Here is an 18,973-nt window from a genome sequence, read left to right as displayed (position 1 = left end):
AGGAAATAGTTCTTTTTTTCTTCTTAATTTTGTTTTATCACTTAACATAAAATAACTATATCTACATTTTTACCTAATAATGTATTTATTTACTATGGTTCGATTTCATCACCATGTGTATCTTTTTGTACTACAAACATGAAAAAAAAGAAAGATAAATTTGATTTCATCACCATGTGTATCTTTTTGTACTACAAACATGAAAAGAAAAGATAAATTTTTTATGTAAATATTTATTATCGAACTCAACTATAGTAGTATTAAGATATTAAATCTCTTCAAATATAATTCATTTTTGATTATTGTTGAAGCATAACAATTTTTTTTTTTGAGATTTATTAAATGTAATGCATTTTCATTCATCGGCATAGTAACACATTAGCTTTTCAGGAGCTTTCGATTAAAATTATATACTATCACATATTTCATAACATTATTTGTACGGTGATATGCATTTCTTTCTGGAAGAAAATTATTGCGGTTTTAGGGTCAAAATCATTACATGCAACAATTGCTTCTTGTTTTCCTCTTGTTATACCACAGGCACACAATCAATGACAAGTTTTCATAATCACACAATAATGTTCATTTTTATGACTACAATTTTTATAGATAAAAATTATTTCTTTCTGCACTTTCAATTGTTACTAATAAAATATACTACAATATTTATGACATACTAAAAATTACACGATCAATTATCGCTTATGTCAAAATATTTTTTTAATCTCAAATCACCCATAGAGGTGAATTTGTAACATTTATCTAAACATACATAAATAAATACGCTCTTTATTCATAACTTTTACCGCAAATTAACATATTTATTTCCAAAAATGAATGAATATTTACTATGCTTCACGAGTCTCATTCTATTTAAGGAATAGATTGCGATCACATGTATGTGCATCATAATTTTTTAATAGAATCATATTGTCTTTCCTCGATATTTATCATATTTGTATAGCATACCTCAATATCACTTTAAAAGGTCAAGTTCACCATCACTTTTTATTTCTTTATTTTGATAGAGGATTTATAAAACTTATTAAATTAGGTTACACCATAACCACGTGTCGAATACCTTTCATGCCAAATTAATGATAAAATTTGTCTTCCTTTTGAAGGACCATTTTGAAAATTCATACTTTTCTTCTGTTAATAATTATCACAAAGATGACTATAATTATTTTGTCCTTCTACACCCATATGATACATTTAGCCACTTTAGTTTCTTTCAAACCTACTATGCACTATTGTCATATTCACACTACATATATAATAGACGATATCAATAGAGCGATATGATTTCGTCAAAGATATTATTATTTTACCTTAATTATTATTACTATATCATCATTGTGACGTATTACGACTTACATTAAATTTTATAGGAACAAAAAGAGTCAATAATGTAATTAAATACCTCATCAATATAAAATGGGGAAAAGGGTCTGATATACCCCTCAATTTTGTCATTTGGAGCTGATATACCCCTTGTTATAAAAGTGGCTCATATATGCCCTTACCGTTACACAAACTGCTCACATATACCCCTGCCGTTACAAAATGGCTCACATATACCCTTCATTTAACGGAAGTTAAAAAATTAGTTTTAAATATATATTTATTACTTCTAATTTTTTTAAAAAAATTATTTAGGGGTATATATGATTCTTCTATCAAAGTTCAAGGTATATTTTATTTTTTTCATACATAAATTATTTTTTGACTTCTTTTATTATAATTATTTGAATTTCTTATTCTTATTTTGTTTTTTTCTTTCATTCCTTAGTTTAAAGAATAAAAAATTAAACTATTTTTTTTGTGTGTATTGTAATTTAATTTCGTATTCGAAGAAAAAATTTGGTCATCTACAATAAGTTTTACAAGAATATTAGTGAAACATAAATAAATTTGATTATCAAAATAATAATTATAAATTAGTCATTGAAATAAAAAAAAGTCAAAAAAAAATAATATGTTTGACGAGGATTAAATTTACTCATATGAGATTATATTTTTTAGAAAAAAATAATAAAAATTTAGATTGAAATTATTATTTTTTTTCATTTCCGTTAGAGGAAAAAGGTATATGTGAGCCAGTTTACAAGTAGGGGTATATATGAGCCACTTTCATAACAAGGGGTATATCAGCTCTAAATGACAAAGTTGAGGGATATATCAGACCCTTTTCCCTATAAAATGTCCTTAAGAATAAATTAGGGTTATGAAGTGGCAATATTAATAGGACAAAATGCATTAGTACCTCACCTTTTCACGGTTGAATGCACAACAATTGGACTAATTTTTGTTACACCACTTTAACAAATAATATATGGAACTCAACTTTGAAAAATACTTGCAAAAATAAAAATTTAGTACCACAGCGTATTGTAAAATTAAAATAAAAATATGACACAAATAGTAAAATGAAAGCAATAAAAGTAGTGAGATGAGAGAAAAATTTTCAAATTCTTCCAATAAGTATGTTTAAATATTTTTAAGTGTATTGATGTGAATTTTCATGCCTCTGTTTATCGTGTCACACATTTCAGATATTGTCATAAACATGAACGTTGATTTTGTAAAATCATTCACATCACGAAGTTCCTAGAAACACCAAAGTAGAATGAGTCATAAATAAAAAAAATCAAACATTTTAGATTTTTTTCACATAAATTAATGTTTGATTATTTGATTAAAGATCATGAATTGAGAAGCCAATATATTAAAGAACAAAGATTACTATTTAAAAATGTAGTAAATAGAATTAATCAAAATGAAGTACACTTGATATTTGTGATATTGCTAAATCTTTTAATTTTTGTTGGAATGTTCTTAATATTTGTGATTTCTACAAGAATTTTTCTTTTTATTATTTGAATCTTAGGGAAAATATATATTTGTTAGTTTAATGTTTATCATTCATCAACTTATTTTCTCAATCTTGTAATCGAAGCATGCACTTGTGTTTTTTCATACTCGGGCGAAAGAGTGACAGAAAAGCGTCTTTAAATGTTTTTTTCGAGGAATATATCATTTCTCACTTATATAAACTAGAAAATTTCAAATAATTACAAGTTCGTACCGAAACTCAAAGTAATTTCTGAAATACCCATTCTCTCATAAACAATTACAGCTCATACCTCCATTCATTAAAGACTGATAATTTTCGCTTAATTGATACTAAATCAGTATCATAAATTGTATTTGATATCATTAAGGCGGATAATTTCCGCTTAACATACTGTATTGGTATCATTAAAGTTTATTGTTCAGAAAAGTGTATATATATTTATATTGTTGTAAATATTTCAGACCAAATATCCTGAACTCACTCTGCTATTGACAAACTTGACAACATCTTTAGTTATAAGTCTATTCAAATGGAAGGGCAAAGAATTATAAAACTTAGACAACTAACAAGCTGTAGGCATTCAAATCTTAAAGACTGCACCAATATATAGAGAAGGTGAGGGTGCATTTTGGCTCCACACTCGACGCCTGAAAAGGAAAAAGGAAACGAGCTTAAGTTCTATGAACGAACTTTGTAAAATACGTTTACACAATCAAGTCACTTGAAAGATATCTAACGAATAAATACTGAGGGGTTTATACTTATGAGATGCAAAAGGTGCATATTATGAACCATCATAAAACCTAGGCACACTCACTTGATCAGTCAAATCTCTATATTGAATTTATGAATATATCCCAAAACCGAGCTCTTTTGGATTTGTTTCTACCATCCATGGAGCCCTACGAAGAAGAAAGACGTATTTAGTTGAAGTTTATAAAGTTAACATATTGGAGGAGAAAATGATAACAAATACATACTTGTTTAGTATGAAGTTTATCGTTCCCTCGGAAGCTCTTTGGAGAAGAACTTCCCTTGCTTCAACTGCAATTCCTTCGGGCTGCAAGGGAAGCCCAAAAAAATGTTTACATAAAAAAAGGGATTCTTACATAACTGAATAGGCAACAAAAATATTTCAATGAAACTGGTTGTATGTATATGTAATGTATCGATATTCTAAGATAGTGTATATATGATGTATAACTACGTATCACAGATGTCATATAAAATGTTTATACAATATTATACATTGCAGACTGATTTTTTTTTTCAATCCTGACCAATCCCAATCTCCTCTCAAACAGTCCCAAATTTTAGATATGATATACCCTCAATGTTTCGAGTCTTTTGATATATTATTCACTCGGAATTATTTATGTTTACGGCAGGTCAAATTAAATTATTTCTTTAGTCAAGTGCATATTTATTTCTGTCAATTTTGGTAGTAATAGTTGAGAAACATAGCTGTTCGAATAGCCTTCGGCAAAGAGGAAACACAAGGAAGGAAGAAAGAAAAATTGACAAAGTTCTAAAGAAGACAACATATGCACTTCACTTGAAAGAATAAAGGATGAATGGCCATTTGTAGTAATAAAATGATAATTAGGATATTTTAGGTCAGAAATTTTGATTCAATGGACATTTTGTATCATTTTCCCCAAAAAAACGTAAGAACAAAAGTTGTTTTTTTGGGTTAGGTGTCCCACATAAGGTTGAAGGTATGTGTTATTGTCTCCTTACTTGGTTTTGGACAGAGGCAAATCAAGATTTAGATTCTATGGAATCGAGACTCTAGGACACCTCAAGACCCCACTACTAGTCGTATTTGGTTTGATATTGCTACCGAACATGACTTTGAGAGTCAAGTACTTCTCTTTTAAAAAACAAATAGGGGGTAGCGGAAGGGAAATGGGGAGGAGATTACAAGACGAGGAAGGTGAAAATTTAGGTAACCAACTAATTGAGCTACTAAGATTCCCTCTCAAGCGCTATTAACTAGAATTAAAATTTAATATTTATACATATATTGAACTCATAATTTATGTTTTGGATGCATCCGTATTCTTGAGTAATCTTCACCGCATGACTAAGTTGCGCGGACTCTTTACTTTTAATGTCATACCCGTGTCAGATTCTCCAGAAGTACACTACTTTTGGCGAATCCGACACACACACCTCGACATTTTTGAAGAGTCTGGACAACATAGCCTCTTGAACATATTTTGAGATTAGGTTAGCCCAAAGTCCATTTTTCTCAATATATATATTGGGTCCCCATGTTATATTGTCCACACACCCGATGACCAGTCCTGGGGTGTGGGGGTACGTTATGTGTCTCACATTGTTTGAAGGTACAGGGGGTTGTCTTATTATATGGCCTAGTTTTTTAGGTTAAGTTAGGCCACATGTCATTTATCTTGATTGTGAAGTTGACAGTAATAATAATCCACAGGTATGTTGGCCGTTGGTTCGTCACTACATACCTCTTCAGGAAACCAGACACCGGGTTTTGTGCTTCCCTCAAGCATAGCAAGGACAAATGCAGCTGTTGAAATTCCCACTGATCTGAAAAACAAACAAATAGCTTACGACCTTATGTGAAGAGACTTGCATTAACTTTTTGCTTAGATTTTCCCAAGAAAGTGATGAGGGAACTAACATTCAACAAATGTGTAACTTGACAAAAAACTTAGAATCAACAAATGAAGAGAAATTAAGAGATTTTACATTGACTGGAGCTGAAAAAGTCAACCAACTTACTTAGAAAGTCTTTTATGACTAAATATGCCAATTCTGTTGTGTCCATCTGAGCATTCTAAATCTACCTGTTTCAGAAAAGATCAAAACAATTTTTTGAGGTCACTCTATTTCAGAATTTTAGGCTTTCTCAGCGGAGATAATCTCAAATCGTATCAAATATATAGTGAAATAAATACAAGTGTACATTCTCTTATAGCTTAAGCTTTTAGATGAGGTAGTTACACAATTCAACAAATAAAACTAATTAAATTGAAGAAAATTAGAAGATATCTCACTCGCATCGATACTGCCTCTCCAGCTGTTCCGTCAACGGCTCGAACAACTGGATCGAATAGTTGAACCAGCCGTTGTACTTTGCTTCTATCCCTCAGAAATTCCTGCAGAAGTTTTAGTATAAGATTATGATGCCTATTGAGTGTGTGACATTCTTTTGAAAGTTGGAATGTGGGATCCTCATGACTTCAACAAACTATAGCTGATTATTTGATGCATCAAGATCAAAATACAAAATGGAAATGAAAATGAATTTTCCAAGCCTATTTTGTTCTCTCACAATATCTATGCGCACACTGGACAAAAGAAAATGAAAATCGTTTAAGAGCTACATAGATTTTTTGTATCCATTCTGCTCTTACAAGTTGGTATTAAGAGGACTAATTATCATGGAGACTATTTTACACTATCCGTAAGTAGACCGACTTTATTCGGATTTGGGACCAGATATAGTTTGTTGAAGTGACATAGGTGAAGTTTTATTATGATATTTTTAAAAATATACAAAGAGGATTCCACACCATATGGGATTTAAGCATCTAAGTATCAAGTTGAGAAACCAACTTGAGGAAGTAAATTTCTCATAGCAATCATTCCCCAGTTCCAGAAGAATGGATCTGTTCCAAACCGAGCACTAACGGTTGGTACACCAAGGACCTCATGCACACTTTTCACCTCTGGAAGATTTCTGAAAATTATGAGATTTTCAAAAGATTAGAACTCAAGGGATGAAAGGATCACACATATTATAAAAGGAAAATAGGGCTCAAGGCTAGATCCTTCAAAACAAATTTACTGTTCCAAGTACTCACAGGAGGTAAACATCCTTCTTGCCGATCCCCATTCCAAAGTCAATACTAAGCATCCCACTATAAGGAGTCAATTTAGTTTTCTCTCCTGGTACATAGTTTCAATTCAGTAATGAGATCACAATAAGAGGGTCAGGATGGGGGAAAATCCAGTCCAGCTAAAAAGCTGACCTTTATTATATGCAATTACATCCTCTCCAAGAAGCAAAAAACTAGTAGCTAAAATAGTAGGTCCAGCACCACCAGTGCCAGCAGTGTAGTAGTAGAATCTGAAATAAATATCTAAACATGTTAGAATTGTAAAAGATATATCAGGAAAAAGACGATAAGGAAAACGTATTGACATTACTATTTTTATGTGTTTGGTAGGAAGGAAAATGTTTGTTCCGGAAAATAAGTGGTTTCTTACTAGTTTCATGTGTTCGGTACATAAACAAAAAATATTATCCTAAAAGCATTTGTATATAATCTTAGACATATACTACAGAAGGTGGGGTTGGGACGTGGTGGGAATGGGGACTAAAGGGCTGGATGAAGATGAAGCGAGTTGGAGGGTGGGGCGAACATAATCAATGTGGAATGCCATTGTGTAACTTATTTTCTTACTACCATTAGGCAAGTCATTTTCTTCATTTTTAATGAACTTGTTTTCCAAAAATTTTGAGCAACAGTAAAATTGGAATACCGAACACTCTCTACAATGCAAAGAAAAGTCCAGGCTACATGATCATCTTTCAAGACAATAGGTGAGGTTGCTTCAACCATATAGGTATCAGGAACAAAAAGATTGAGTATTTTCGTAGCACTTAAACTGTAGAACTTCACGCGATTAAGTGTATCAAATTTAGTCTCCTTATATGATCTTACGTAATCCTCACCACTTGAGCTAGCATATAAGGTTGATTTAGATCTAATATCCATTTTCTTAATACTTCGATTACCCTAGAAAGGAAAAGTCAGCACATGAAGAAGTGTTCCAGTAATGAATGATCTCCTGACAAACTCTTACAGAGAGAGTGTCATCTAAAGTAACTCTTTATGGGAAAAAGATATTTTAGTTATATAAACTGACATTATAAACAAATTTTATTACATAAGTGCAAATTAATCAGTTACGGGAGCTTATTAGTTTATTTTCAGGTTACCATGAAAGGGCTTGATATCGAGAATTACTTGTTGTAGGCAACTTAACCTAATAGTGTTAAAGTTCTTAACATAGTCAATGCACAAAACATAAACTCTTGAAAGAATTATTAAGGTAGTCTTTTTGAATGATTTAATGTTCATTCAAATATTTGACCAAACCCTGACAATGTCGCAAAATGAATTAACAAGGCCACAAACAAAGAGGGAAACTGTCACCTAAGCCTCTCTAGTTCACCCTCGCTTTCAAGTTTTGCAGTGCGAACAAGCTCTGCTGCCATCACTGTCATATTAGTAGAAAAACAATGTTTGAGTTCACTTGATAGAGTAGTAAAATTTACAATCTTAACGAAGGGGTTGTAAATGCAATGCAGCAACCAATTGAAGCTACAATAGTGTCAGTTTGTCAAATGAAAGCAATCAGGTAGAGTATCTGATTAATTAATCAACAAAATAATGACCATGAGATAGAAGTATTTCTTGCTCAAGTCAATGCTAATTAAGGAATAGAATATATGATAAATCTTCTTGTTTCGCAACTCCAAGAGGAAATTACCTCCTCTACGGCTGCAATGGATCTAACAGAGCCAAAACCCAAGGCTGTTGGCTCGACTCAATTCTGGTTACCAAGTATAAGAACTCAAGCTCGAGCTATTCAAACTCTAATTTTATGCTTGATCCTAGACCTAGAGTCACAACAACTCAAATGATTGAACTTTGCTCAAACATAAGAAAATTTTAAAATTCCACATATGTATCGTTTCAGGTTCTTAATCACATCGAAAAATCACCGAGTAGTCCACACAATTTAGATATGTGTATACATCATAAAATCACTGAGTAGTCCACGCAATCTAGATATGTGTATACATCATAACATATGCATCTAAAATAAAGCCAGGTTGAGGAGCTTTGAAGCCGACCAACTTCTTCTTCATATTCTAGCTTAAAAGTTATTCGAACCACTTCTAGATATTTGAACTCCATTTGAGAGATCAATATCATTTGGGTTCAAATCCAATTTAATCGACTTTACACTAGAACTATATGAAGAAGCTACCATTTTTCTACTTATAAATAGTAAAGTAGATAAAAAAGGAACAAAATCTAGCTCTTTATAAGAATAACTAAAGCTAGAATTTCTTCAATGAAAAAGTGAGCTAAAACCTTTGAGTGTCACCCACGCTCTAATTACAGTATACGTAACAGTAAAGCTTTGATGAAAAATATCAAAGATGAAAAAAGGCAGAACTTAAGCAGAAATTTCCTTTGTTAAATGAACAAATAATTATAACATAAGTATTATAGTACCGTTGCTCACTCCTGGGTAGATTCCACCAGTAGTTATGGCAGGAATATTGGCTTCCAGTGCTTTATTCATATAGGACTTTGCTCGTGTTGCATAGCTTGTGTCATCACAAATATCAAGATAGGCTGTCTGTTGGATGATAGACTTAAACGTTTCAATGAGAGAAAGAGTTTCTTATTTCTGTAGTCATTCTTTTAAGAAAGTTAAACTTGGAAGTTATGCTGGCTGATTACCTTTCTCTCACCTTGGTCCCAATGGCAGCTTCTAGTACTTTACAGTTTTCTGACTGTTGGAATGGACCAGCAGCATGAACCACAATGTCCGCATCTGCAAAATTGTTAGAGACAGTTGAATAAATATAGCTGGACTATTAGCAGAAGTGTAATGTCTGTACATCTAGATTCTAGTATGAATGAAGTTCCTTTTTTTTAATAAATTATTAGATTCCCAGCATTTCAGCCAATATTTGGACTATGAAGACATAATGTAATATTTCGTAAGTAGGAAGAGAAGTGGCATGCATCATAAACAATAACATGCAAAAAAACAATAGAATCACTTGTGCATGAGAATATCCTGTTCTACCTTCTCGAAGTATGAAAAACAGCTATAGTCATAATAGTGAAAATATTAACCATATAACAGACAATGGAAAAATGACTACAGTTCTGTTTTATTGTTCACTTGTCTTTGTGTTGCTTTTTATTTTCCCTCGGTTAAAGGGAGTTGGTGAGAATCAGATCTAGGTAAAGCAATAGCGAATTAGCAACGGATGTTACTGTTAGGCTGCAATTTCGCTTTATATGTTAACAGCGTGAAAAGGAAATGATAAACCTTTTTCTTTAACCCAGTGTCCATTATGCAACACATTAACTGCTTTCCATGTCTAAGCTGATCACCCGGGAAGCTGTAGTATGTCAACTTGTCTTAATTTACTAACAAGTATCCAAAAGTAAGTGCAGTACTCATGTATAACAATCATATTTTCTAACATGTTCATCAAACAGGAAATTTTTCTTCCTGCTAAAACAATACAGTAACTGCATTTATGCTAGTTTAACTTTTAAAAGAGTACAAAGTGAAATTATGCCACTTTGTCTAGAGTCGTACAGCACAGAGTCCTTAACTAATAGTACAAATAAACAGTTTAATGCAAAGGATATCAGTTTTACTGATTCCTGCTAAGTGGCAGCAGGAATAGGATTAAGTGCAGAGAGAAAGGATCAATGACTAAAATATAGTTTATTCCAATTTGGGAAAACTGATATAAAAAATAACACATACATTACAGGATAATGTTGGTAATTGATAATCCATACTCATCAATACTATAACTTGCAATAGACAGCTGCATTTGATAAAGTGCTTCGTAAGTTCAAAGTATGAAAAGAGGAAGGATCTGGTAGACCTGTCAAATTGGCTTCTAATGCTTCTCTGTCGTCTATATTTACTTCAGCGAATTCAGCATTCTTTCCTAGTTTTGACACCATGGCAGCCCCTTTCTCCCTGTAATAGATAATATGATACACAATAGTTTTTCTTTATTTAAGAAGTTCAAAGTTACACAATAAATTTAAAACGAAATGTCAAAAACCTAGAAAGTCATATAGAAAATGAGATGAACCAAGAGATCTATTTAACTGTGAGTTCGAATGAAACACACAGACAAAATTGGCTAATATGCCTTGGGTGGGAAAGTTCTTGACTTTAGTGGGAACGTCATAGCACTCGAGACAATCAAATAATTATTCTACAACTTATCTCTCAATGGATTAATTAATTGTTTGGATGTGGCCACGTTATACCATGATATTTGGATGTGGCCATGTTCTAAGTTGCTTGGACTCTCCAAAAATGTTGCCGCACCAGTGTTGAATCCTTCAAAAATACACTATTTTTGGAGGATCCGACGAGCACCCGTCGACATTTTCAAAGAGTAAGCAACATAGGCCATGTTATACAACTGAATTTGTGCATAAAACTCTTTGGATTCATGAAGTCAACCTCTCAATGGGGGTTCATTTTCCTCTTTATACCTTCATTTTTGTGTATCAATTTGCCATACTCATACAATTATTAGCACCATATCATACCCAAATCAGTGATAATTCGCCAGTTACTTTTTCATCAACAAAAAGAGTCCTACGCGAGATTAACCTTTGATAGTCCTTCAAAGATTCCCCACAGTTTTACATGAAACTACCGAAATTGATTAACAGTCTAACATCAAATTTCTTTAACATAATGAACCCTTCTGGCTTTGAGCCTTTGCAGTGGTTGGTCAAGAAAGCCTTCAATAATCTAGTTAAAAACTATTTTGACATCCTTTTTACTTGCTCCTCTTCTCCATTTGCATTACTTTCATTATAATTTATCTTTTGTCGGAAGTGTTTATCTAACTTCATGACAACAAACCAACAACAACAAGATACCCAGTAATATCCCACAAGTGAGGTACGGGGTGGGGGTAGAGTGTATGCAGACCTTACCACTACCCCGTGGAGGTAGAGAGGCTGTTTCCGAAAGACCCTCGGCTCAAGTGCAACAAATCCAAGTAAAAGACATGACAACAAGCATCAAATCAGATAAATAGTCAGCAAGGATTAGAAGACAACGAACATCAAATCCGTCATCATATTTTAATGAGGTCTGCTAACTTTATAAGAATGGCTATATTATGTATGGAGTTCAACTCATGCTTTTTAAATGTTGTGGAAGAGAAACTTATGTTAGTCTGGGTTAATTAAAACTAGACACTTTTAGATGTTGAAACTAAGCAATTTTAAGTTTTATCATGTCTGTCTCTACCAAGTAGCCAACTCTTTACAAATAAATAATTCTGGTGATAACAAGCAGTCTGTGAAACTCAACCAATTGATAACATTTCTTCTTTTAATAAGCTTTCGTTTCACATCTTTCATATTTTCAAATGCCAAAATATGAAAATCAAGCTTGTGAACAAAAACTCATTTTCAGCTGATTTACACTCATTAGGTGAAAAAGGCCCTCATATCCTTGTGTCATATTACACGTTTCACCTACCACTTGGACGTCATTATTAATCTTTAGTACTCAAAATTTTCATTATAACAATATCCAATTTGCTAATAAACACGTATCTGTTTCAAAAGATATCTTACACTCCCAACATTTTCTATTTGAAAATGACCAAACAGAACAACAACATACCCAGTGTAGTCCCACACAAAATGGGGTCTGAAAAGGGTAGAGTGGTGGAAAAAGGTTTTAACTAGATTCAAACCCCACACACGGTGGAGTCTGAGAAGGGTAGAGTTGTGAAAAAAGGCTTTAGCTATATTCGAACCCTGGTATTAGGGATGGTTCCTCTAGCTTGTACCAAGCTCACAAGGGCACTCATATGCTTTTTTGGGTGCAATGTTAGTCGTATTATAGTTTCTGAAGATAAATATTAATATATGTACATGATCTTTTTTGAAGTTAATGGGTGCACGTGAACCCCATCTACAAGTATGAGCCCACCTCTGACACAAACCTTACCTCTACCTCACCTCAGTAGGCAAGGTAGAGACACTGTTTCCAATAGACCCTCGGCTCAATGCAAAAATAGTCTAGAAAAGGTCGTAATGAAAGTACAACGAGACAACAGATAGTAACCAAAAACACCTACATAGTAGCAAACCAGCACTACAACAAAATAATACTACAATCAAACTACACGAAAATGACAAAACAGAAAGTACCCAAAATTGCAGGACATAGAGAGATGAAAAAAACTCTTATCTTCATCCAAATTTGACAGAGAACAAACAAAATCCCAATAATGAAATTCTGAGTTACCCAAAAACTGAACAAGGGTTTATTACCTATTTCGACCAGCAATAACAATGTTAAGGTCAGGACAAAGCTTAGAAAGAGCAATAGCAGTAGAACCACCAACTCTTCCAGTTCCACCAAGTATTACTACTTTTGAATTTTTCACTTTCTCTGCTACATCCACTCTCTTTTCATTCTCTTTTGCTAAATTAGCAACTCTTACAAATACCCTTTTCTTGATTCCTGTAGTCCAGGAGTACATGCCCAGACTAGCCATCTTTTCAAAATTTCTCCACTCTTTTTCCCCCTTTTTGTCTTTCAGTTTAACAGTTTATCATCTTCTTGATTACAAATGTGTGGGGAAACAACTGCCAGAAATGCAATACTTGTGTGGGTCCCCCAACAAAAACACAAATATGTGCCTTTGAACTACGGTAAATGATAGGTAAATACTTCGTGTCAATACTTTTGTGATATTCATGTTCTTTTATTAAAAAATTATATCATTTACTCTAATGATAGGTGATGCAATTTTATCAGTCGATTCAATATTTAATAAAAATATTAATCGATAGATAATGTTATAATACGTGTATCTCTGCTAATATAAATGATATATATGATCTACTTTTTGGACGGCAGGGGCACCAAATGTTCTAAAAGTATGATGGAGGGTATTTGCATATAATTTATAATAATTCAGGGATATTTGTCCTTTTTATTGTCTTAAAAATACTCATCTACTTAACTATGCAATTTGACATCGCGAGTGATATCAAACTCTAGTAAGAGCATGCGACTTTTAATAAAAAGTTGAGAAGAGTGTGAAAATATTCCTAAATTTGACAAGAATTTAGGGTGTATTTCACTCATATTATAAGATCGCAGGTGTATTTAAGTTTACTTAGTAAATAATTCATGGTTGAGAAACTAATAATTTGTACAGAGTTTAAGGCTGTTTTTGTTGAAGAAGAAGGAAGTTGACGATTGGAACAGGTCCAACGCAGCAAACTGACGTGTCTGCAGCAAGTAGGTAGTCTAATCCTAGTGCTACTCTAATTCTACAACAGTGATGTAAACTCGTCCGTCAGCTTCGTTTGACTCGTTCCCTCGACATGTTCCAATCCTTAACCTCCTTCTTCATCAACACTTGTTGCAGACACATCAGTCAGCTGTATTGGACCTGTTCCTTTGACATATTCCAATCGTCAACTTCCTTCTTCTTCAACATTTTCAATATATATAAAAAAAGGAATTATTAATTGCACACAATATTATTACTCCATGTGTTTCAATTTATGTGACTCACTTTCTTTCTATTCAATTCAATAAAAATAACATTTTTTTATTTGACAAATAGTTAATGACATTATGAACATTTCACTCATATTGAGTTTCTTTTATTTGACAAAAAGAACTATAGAAATATATTCATTTAAAGATAATTGGTTTACATACCCGTGGTTGCGGTTAGATAATAAATGTAACCGTAAATACTGAATATTGGTAATTTCAAAATTTAACTTATTATAAGATAACATTATAAAGTTTATACAGTAGAATGTTAACACGTAACACCTTGATATAATGGAATATTTATATATAAGCTTAGTTGATTATCTAAATTTGACAATACTAATTTTTTAGCATGATTTAATTAATTAATTTTTAAAATTCATACAAAATCATAAATATTCTTACCTTATCAATATTATTATCTTGTTAAAATAATAAAGATGTAAGAAAATCTAATTGTTAGATCAAAATAAACTGTAACAAAGAAAAGTCTTATGATATTAGTAAAACTAAGATAAAAATAAATATTCGTTTAGTGTGAGGTATAAAGTATATGTTAGTGAAAAACTTACAAGATAATAAAATTGCAAGATTACAATTGAAAATAAAATGAAGAAATTAATCTCTTCAAGCTGAGGCGCGGATATCTCGCTCTCTTTAAGGAGATTCAAGCCCACTGCAGCAAATATTTTCACAGGTTCAGCAGTAGTCCTCTTTGACTTGTCCCCTCCAGGATACAACAACCTTCACAAGTATAACTCAACAACTCTGGACAAGAGTTGAGTCCAAAGCTCCACAAAAAAAAAACACCTCCCTTCAACTAATAAGAACTCTCTTTTAGACTAACTCTTTAACTCTTTGTTTTCTCTTGTATTTGTGTGTATCCCAAACCAAATGAAGACCACCACTATTTATACTACAAGAAGCCTTTCTAGCAATGAATAGGAAGATAATGGAGGTAGTAAATAGTGAAGATAATGGCCTTAGGAGTTTCATAGGTTACAATAGGAGTTATATAGGTTACAAAGAGTAATGGAGGAATTAAGAATGAAATAAAGTGATGGACAACCAATGGTAATGGATGATGTAGAAGTTATCCATTCCAATGTTTATTGGAATGTTTTTATCTCACAATGAATTCAACCAATAAAGCCAAAAGTAATGGCATTACATGGAGACCAAGTCAAAGATGAATAACATGATTAAATTGGTAGTTTAAAACACAAATGCCTACCAATGGTCATTCTTATAACTCCAAAATAAAGCAATTTAATATGTTAAATATTAATATTAAAATGCTAGTAACTTAACCATTCCCCACTCATTTTAATATTTAGATTAGAGAGTATATCAGTTGAAGGAAGACTACTATGCATAATGAAGGTGTGCTCTGCATCGAACCTCCACTTAGTGAAACAGTAACTTTTACTCCAGAGTCGTAGTGGTCTCAGACTTGAACTATGACTGCTTAAGGGAAATAAAATATCACTGCTCACACATAATAATCAAGGTGTTGACATGAGCTTTAACAACCAGCACGTTATGGCCATGTGCTATCCCGTTTTCATGAGTGCATTTGAGAATAAGCCCCATTCTCATAGGAAGCGACCTACTTCTACACATCACATAGGTGAAATCTGTCGAGAGTGCTCCTGTAAGATTAACACTCCACCCATACGGGCTACAGATCTTCATTAAGAGTTTTATCAACTCAACCTTCACAAATTACAGGAAATAATGCACTCACATCATAGGGAGGGGAAAAATAGTGCATTTTTCACAACAAGTCATCATATGATTAGTTTTTCCCTTTGAACCTGGTTATAGGATCTCTAGTCCCCAGGTTGGGTTTCCTCATATATGACTCAATGATTTGTAGGCTTCAATCCCATCCCCCTCGATGTGCTCCAGACCTTTTCTTTTGTTAAGGCCTTCGTAAGAGGATCTACAAGATTATCACAAGATTTGACATAATCAACATTAATGGTATCATTTGTCAAATACGATCTTACATTATTGTGTTTCCTCCTTATAGGTCTGGATTTACCGTTGTAATAACGGTTTTGAACTCTACCAATTGCAGCGGTGCTATCACAATGAATTAAAATAGGAGGAATTGGTTTTTCAAAATAAGGAATTTGAAACAATAAATCTCTTAACCAATTCGCTTCCTCACTAGCTGAAGCTAAAGCAATTAGTTCAGCCTCCATGGTAGAGTTAGCAATTATAGTTTGCTTTTTTGATCTCCAACAAACAGCACCACCACCTAAAGTAAAGACATAACCAGTGGTAGAACAGGAATCACCTGACAAAGTGTTCCAATCCGCATCACAAAAGCCTTCAAGTACAGCAGTATATTTTTTATAGAACAAACCACAATTTTTCGTTCCAATTAAATATCTCATAACTCTTGGTATAGCATGCCAATGTTCATTGCCTGGCTTGCTTGTAAACCTGCCAAGTACTCCTACTGCATATGCAATATCAGGCCTAGTGCAATCAGTCACATATCTCAAACTTCCGATTATACTAGCATATTCCTTTTGATTTATTACATCATTTTCACTTTCAACAGGAAATAAGTGAACACTTGAATCAAAAGGAGTAGCAACATGCTTGCAATCATGAAAGTTATATTTTTTCAAAATTTTCTCAACATAATGTGACTGGTCAAGGAAAATCCCCTCACATGTTCTTGTTATTTTTATTCCAAGAATAAAATTTGCCTCACCAAGATCTTTCATATCAAAATGGCTTCTAAGAACATTTTTAGCTTCATCAATAACATTCATGTTAGAGCCAAAGATCAACAAATCATCAACATATAGGCAAATGATCACATGTGAATTATTCCAAGACTTATGATATATGCACTTATCACACTCATTTGTTTTAAAACCATTTTCAATCATACAGGAATCAAACTTTTCATGCCATTGCTTTGGTTCTTGTTTCAAGCCATATAGGGATTTAGTAAGTTTACATACTTTGCCTTCTTGGCCTGCTTCAACAAAACACTCGGGTTGGTCCATGCAAATTTCTTCATTTAGGTCTCCATTTAGAAAAGTAGTTTTTACATCCATTTGATGAATTTGCAAATAAAAAATTGCAGTCATAGCAACTAAAAGTCTAATGGATGTAATTCTTGTTATCGGAGAAAAAGTATTAAAATATTCAAGGCCTTCTAGTTGTTTAAAACCTTTTGCAACTAGCCTAGCCTTGTATTTATCAATAGAACCATCCGGTTTCAACTTTTTCTTTAAGACCCATTTGCAACCAATTGTTTTACAACCCGGTGGTAAATCAACTAACTTTCAAGTTTTATTAGAAATTAGAGATTTCATTTCATCATTTACAGCCTCTTTTCAAAAAATAGAATCATGTGAAGATAATGCTTCTTTCAGAGTTAGAGGGTCATTTTCAACATTAAACACATAAAAATCAGGACCAAAATCTTTTTCTATTCTAGCTCTTTTACTTCTTCTTAACTCAAAATCACCAACTTCTTTATTTTTCAAAGTTGAAGTAGAAGAACTAGGTAGTGACAAAATATTTTGTTCAATCCTTTGACCCCCACTATTTTTAGTATCAAAAGAAAATTTATTTTCATGAAAAATAGCATCACCAGATTCTATTACAATATTATCTTCAAGATTAAAAAATCTATAGGCTGTACTATTTGAAGCATAACCAAGAAAAGCACAAGTAGTAACTTTCTTACCCAACTTTGTAATCTTGGGATCCATTAGCCTCACAAAGGCTAGACAACCCCAAACTCTTAGATATCCCAAACTTGGCTTGTAACCTTTCCACAATTCAAAAGGTGTCAATTTAGACTTTTTATGAGGCACACGATTCAACACATAACAAGCAGTTAAGATAGCTTCACCCCAAAAATTTAAAGGTGCATGTGACTCAATAAGCATGACATTAGTCAATTCAACCAAAGTTCTAATTTTCCTTTCTGCTACTCCATTAGACGAAGGAGAGTAAGGAGGAGTAGTTTCATGAATTATTCCCAATGATCTAACAAAAGAATTAAACTCATTTGATTCATATTCACGGCCTCTACCACTTCTAATTCTTTTTATTTTTCTTCCAAACGGATTTTCAACCTCATTGAGATAATAACTGAAATTTTCAAAAGCATCACTTTTATTTTTCATCAAGTAAACATATGTAAACTTAGAAAAATCATCAATGAAAGTGATATAATATCTATTACCTCCACGAGTTAGAATTCCACCAAGTTCACAAATATTAGTATGAACTAATTCTAACAAATCAGTTTTTCTTTCAACTTGAAAATGAGGCCTTTTAGTGATCTTGACTTTACTACAAGCCTCACACTTTTCAAAATTCTTTTTAACCATTTGGATTAATCCTAAACTACTAATGATTCCAACATAACGATGATTAATATGACACAAACGAGCATGCCAAAAATTAGTGGAAGAAAGCATATAAACGAAGTAGAAGTTTTATTCATTTCAACATTCAACTTAAACATCCCATCACATGCATACCCCTTCCCCACAAAAATACCTTTCTTCACTGTTACATATTGATCAGATTCAATAATCTGTTTAAAGCCTGCTTTATTAAGAAGAAAACTAGACATCAAATTTTTTCTCATAGAAGGAGTATAAAGTACATCTTTCAATGTAATATTCTTCCAGAAGTAAAACACAATTCAACATGTCTCTTTCCAAGCACTTGAGTAATGTG

At 32.6% G+C, this 18,973-nt stretch overlaps 1 protein-coding gene across 1 annotated transcript; it reads right to left on the bottom strand.

Annotated features, from left to right (window-relative positions):
• Window positions 1–3,255: 3,255 nt before the first annotated feature.
• On the bottom strand, window positions 3,256–13,305 carry LOC107002857. The gene is made up of 14 exons (XM_015201047.2): window positions 13,000–13,305; window positions 10,563–10,660; window positions 9,399–9,481; window positions 9,157–9,283; window positions 8,065–8,128; window positions 6,874–6,971; window positions 6,706–6,790; window positions 6,458–6,581; window positions 5,896–5,997; window positions 5,621–5,685; window positions 5,344–5,425; window positions 3,841–3,920; window positions 3,678–3,762; window positions 3,256–3,507 (listed from the first exon to the last, which is right to left on the bottom strand). The coding sequence occupies exons 1-13, from the start codon at window positions 13,224–13,226 to the stop codon at window positions 3,705–3,707; spliced, it is 1,293 nt and encodes a 430-aa protein (XP_015056533.1). The 5' UTR covers window positions 13,227–13,305; the 3' UTR covers window positions 3,256–3,507; window positions 3,678–3,704.
• Between the last annotated feature and the right edge of the window lie 5,668 nt (window positions 13,306–18,973).

Source organism: Solanum pennellii, chromosome 11, assembly GCF_001406875.1.
Source record: "Solanum pennellii chromosome 11, SPENNV200".
In the NCBI taxonomy this organism is placed as follows: Eukaryota; Viridiplantae; Streptophyta; class Magnoliopsida; order Solanales; family Solanaceae; genus Solanum; species Solanum pennellii.
The sequence above is the reverse complement of the archived record's forward strand: the minus strand, read 5'-3'. Positions and strand labels throughout refer to the sequence as shown.

Bases quoted from the DNA above. Each gene is read 5' to 3' on its own strand.
- LOC107002857 (XM_015201047.2), bottom strand. From the start codon at position 13,226: ATGGCTAGTCTGGGCATGTACTCCTGGACTACAGGAATCAAGAAAAGG. The intron at 9,284-9,398 runs GTGAGAGAAAGG...ATCATCCAACAG, and splicing joins AAGCTGCCATTGGGACCAAG to ACAGCCTATCTTGATATTTG. The intron at 5,686-5,895 runs GTGAGATATCTT...TTTCTGAAACAG, and splicing joins GAGAGGCAGTATCGATGCGA to GTAGATTTAGAATGCTCAGA.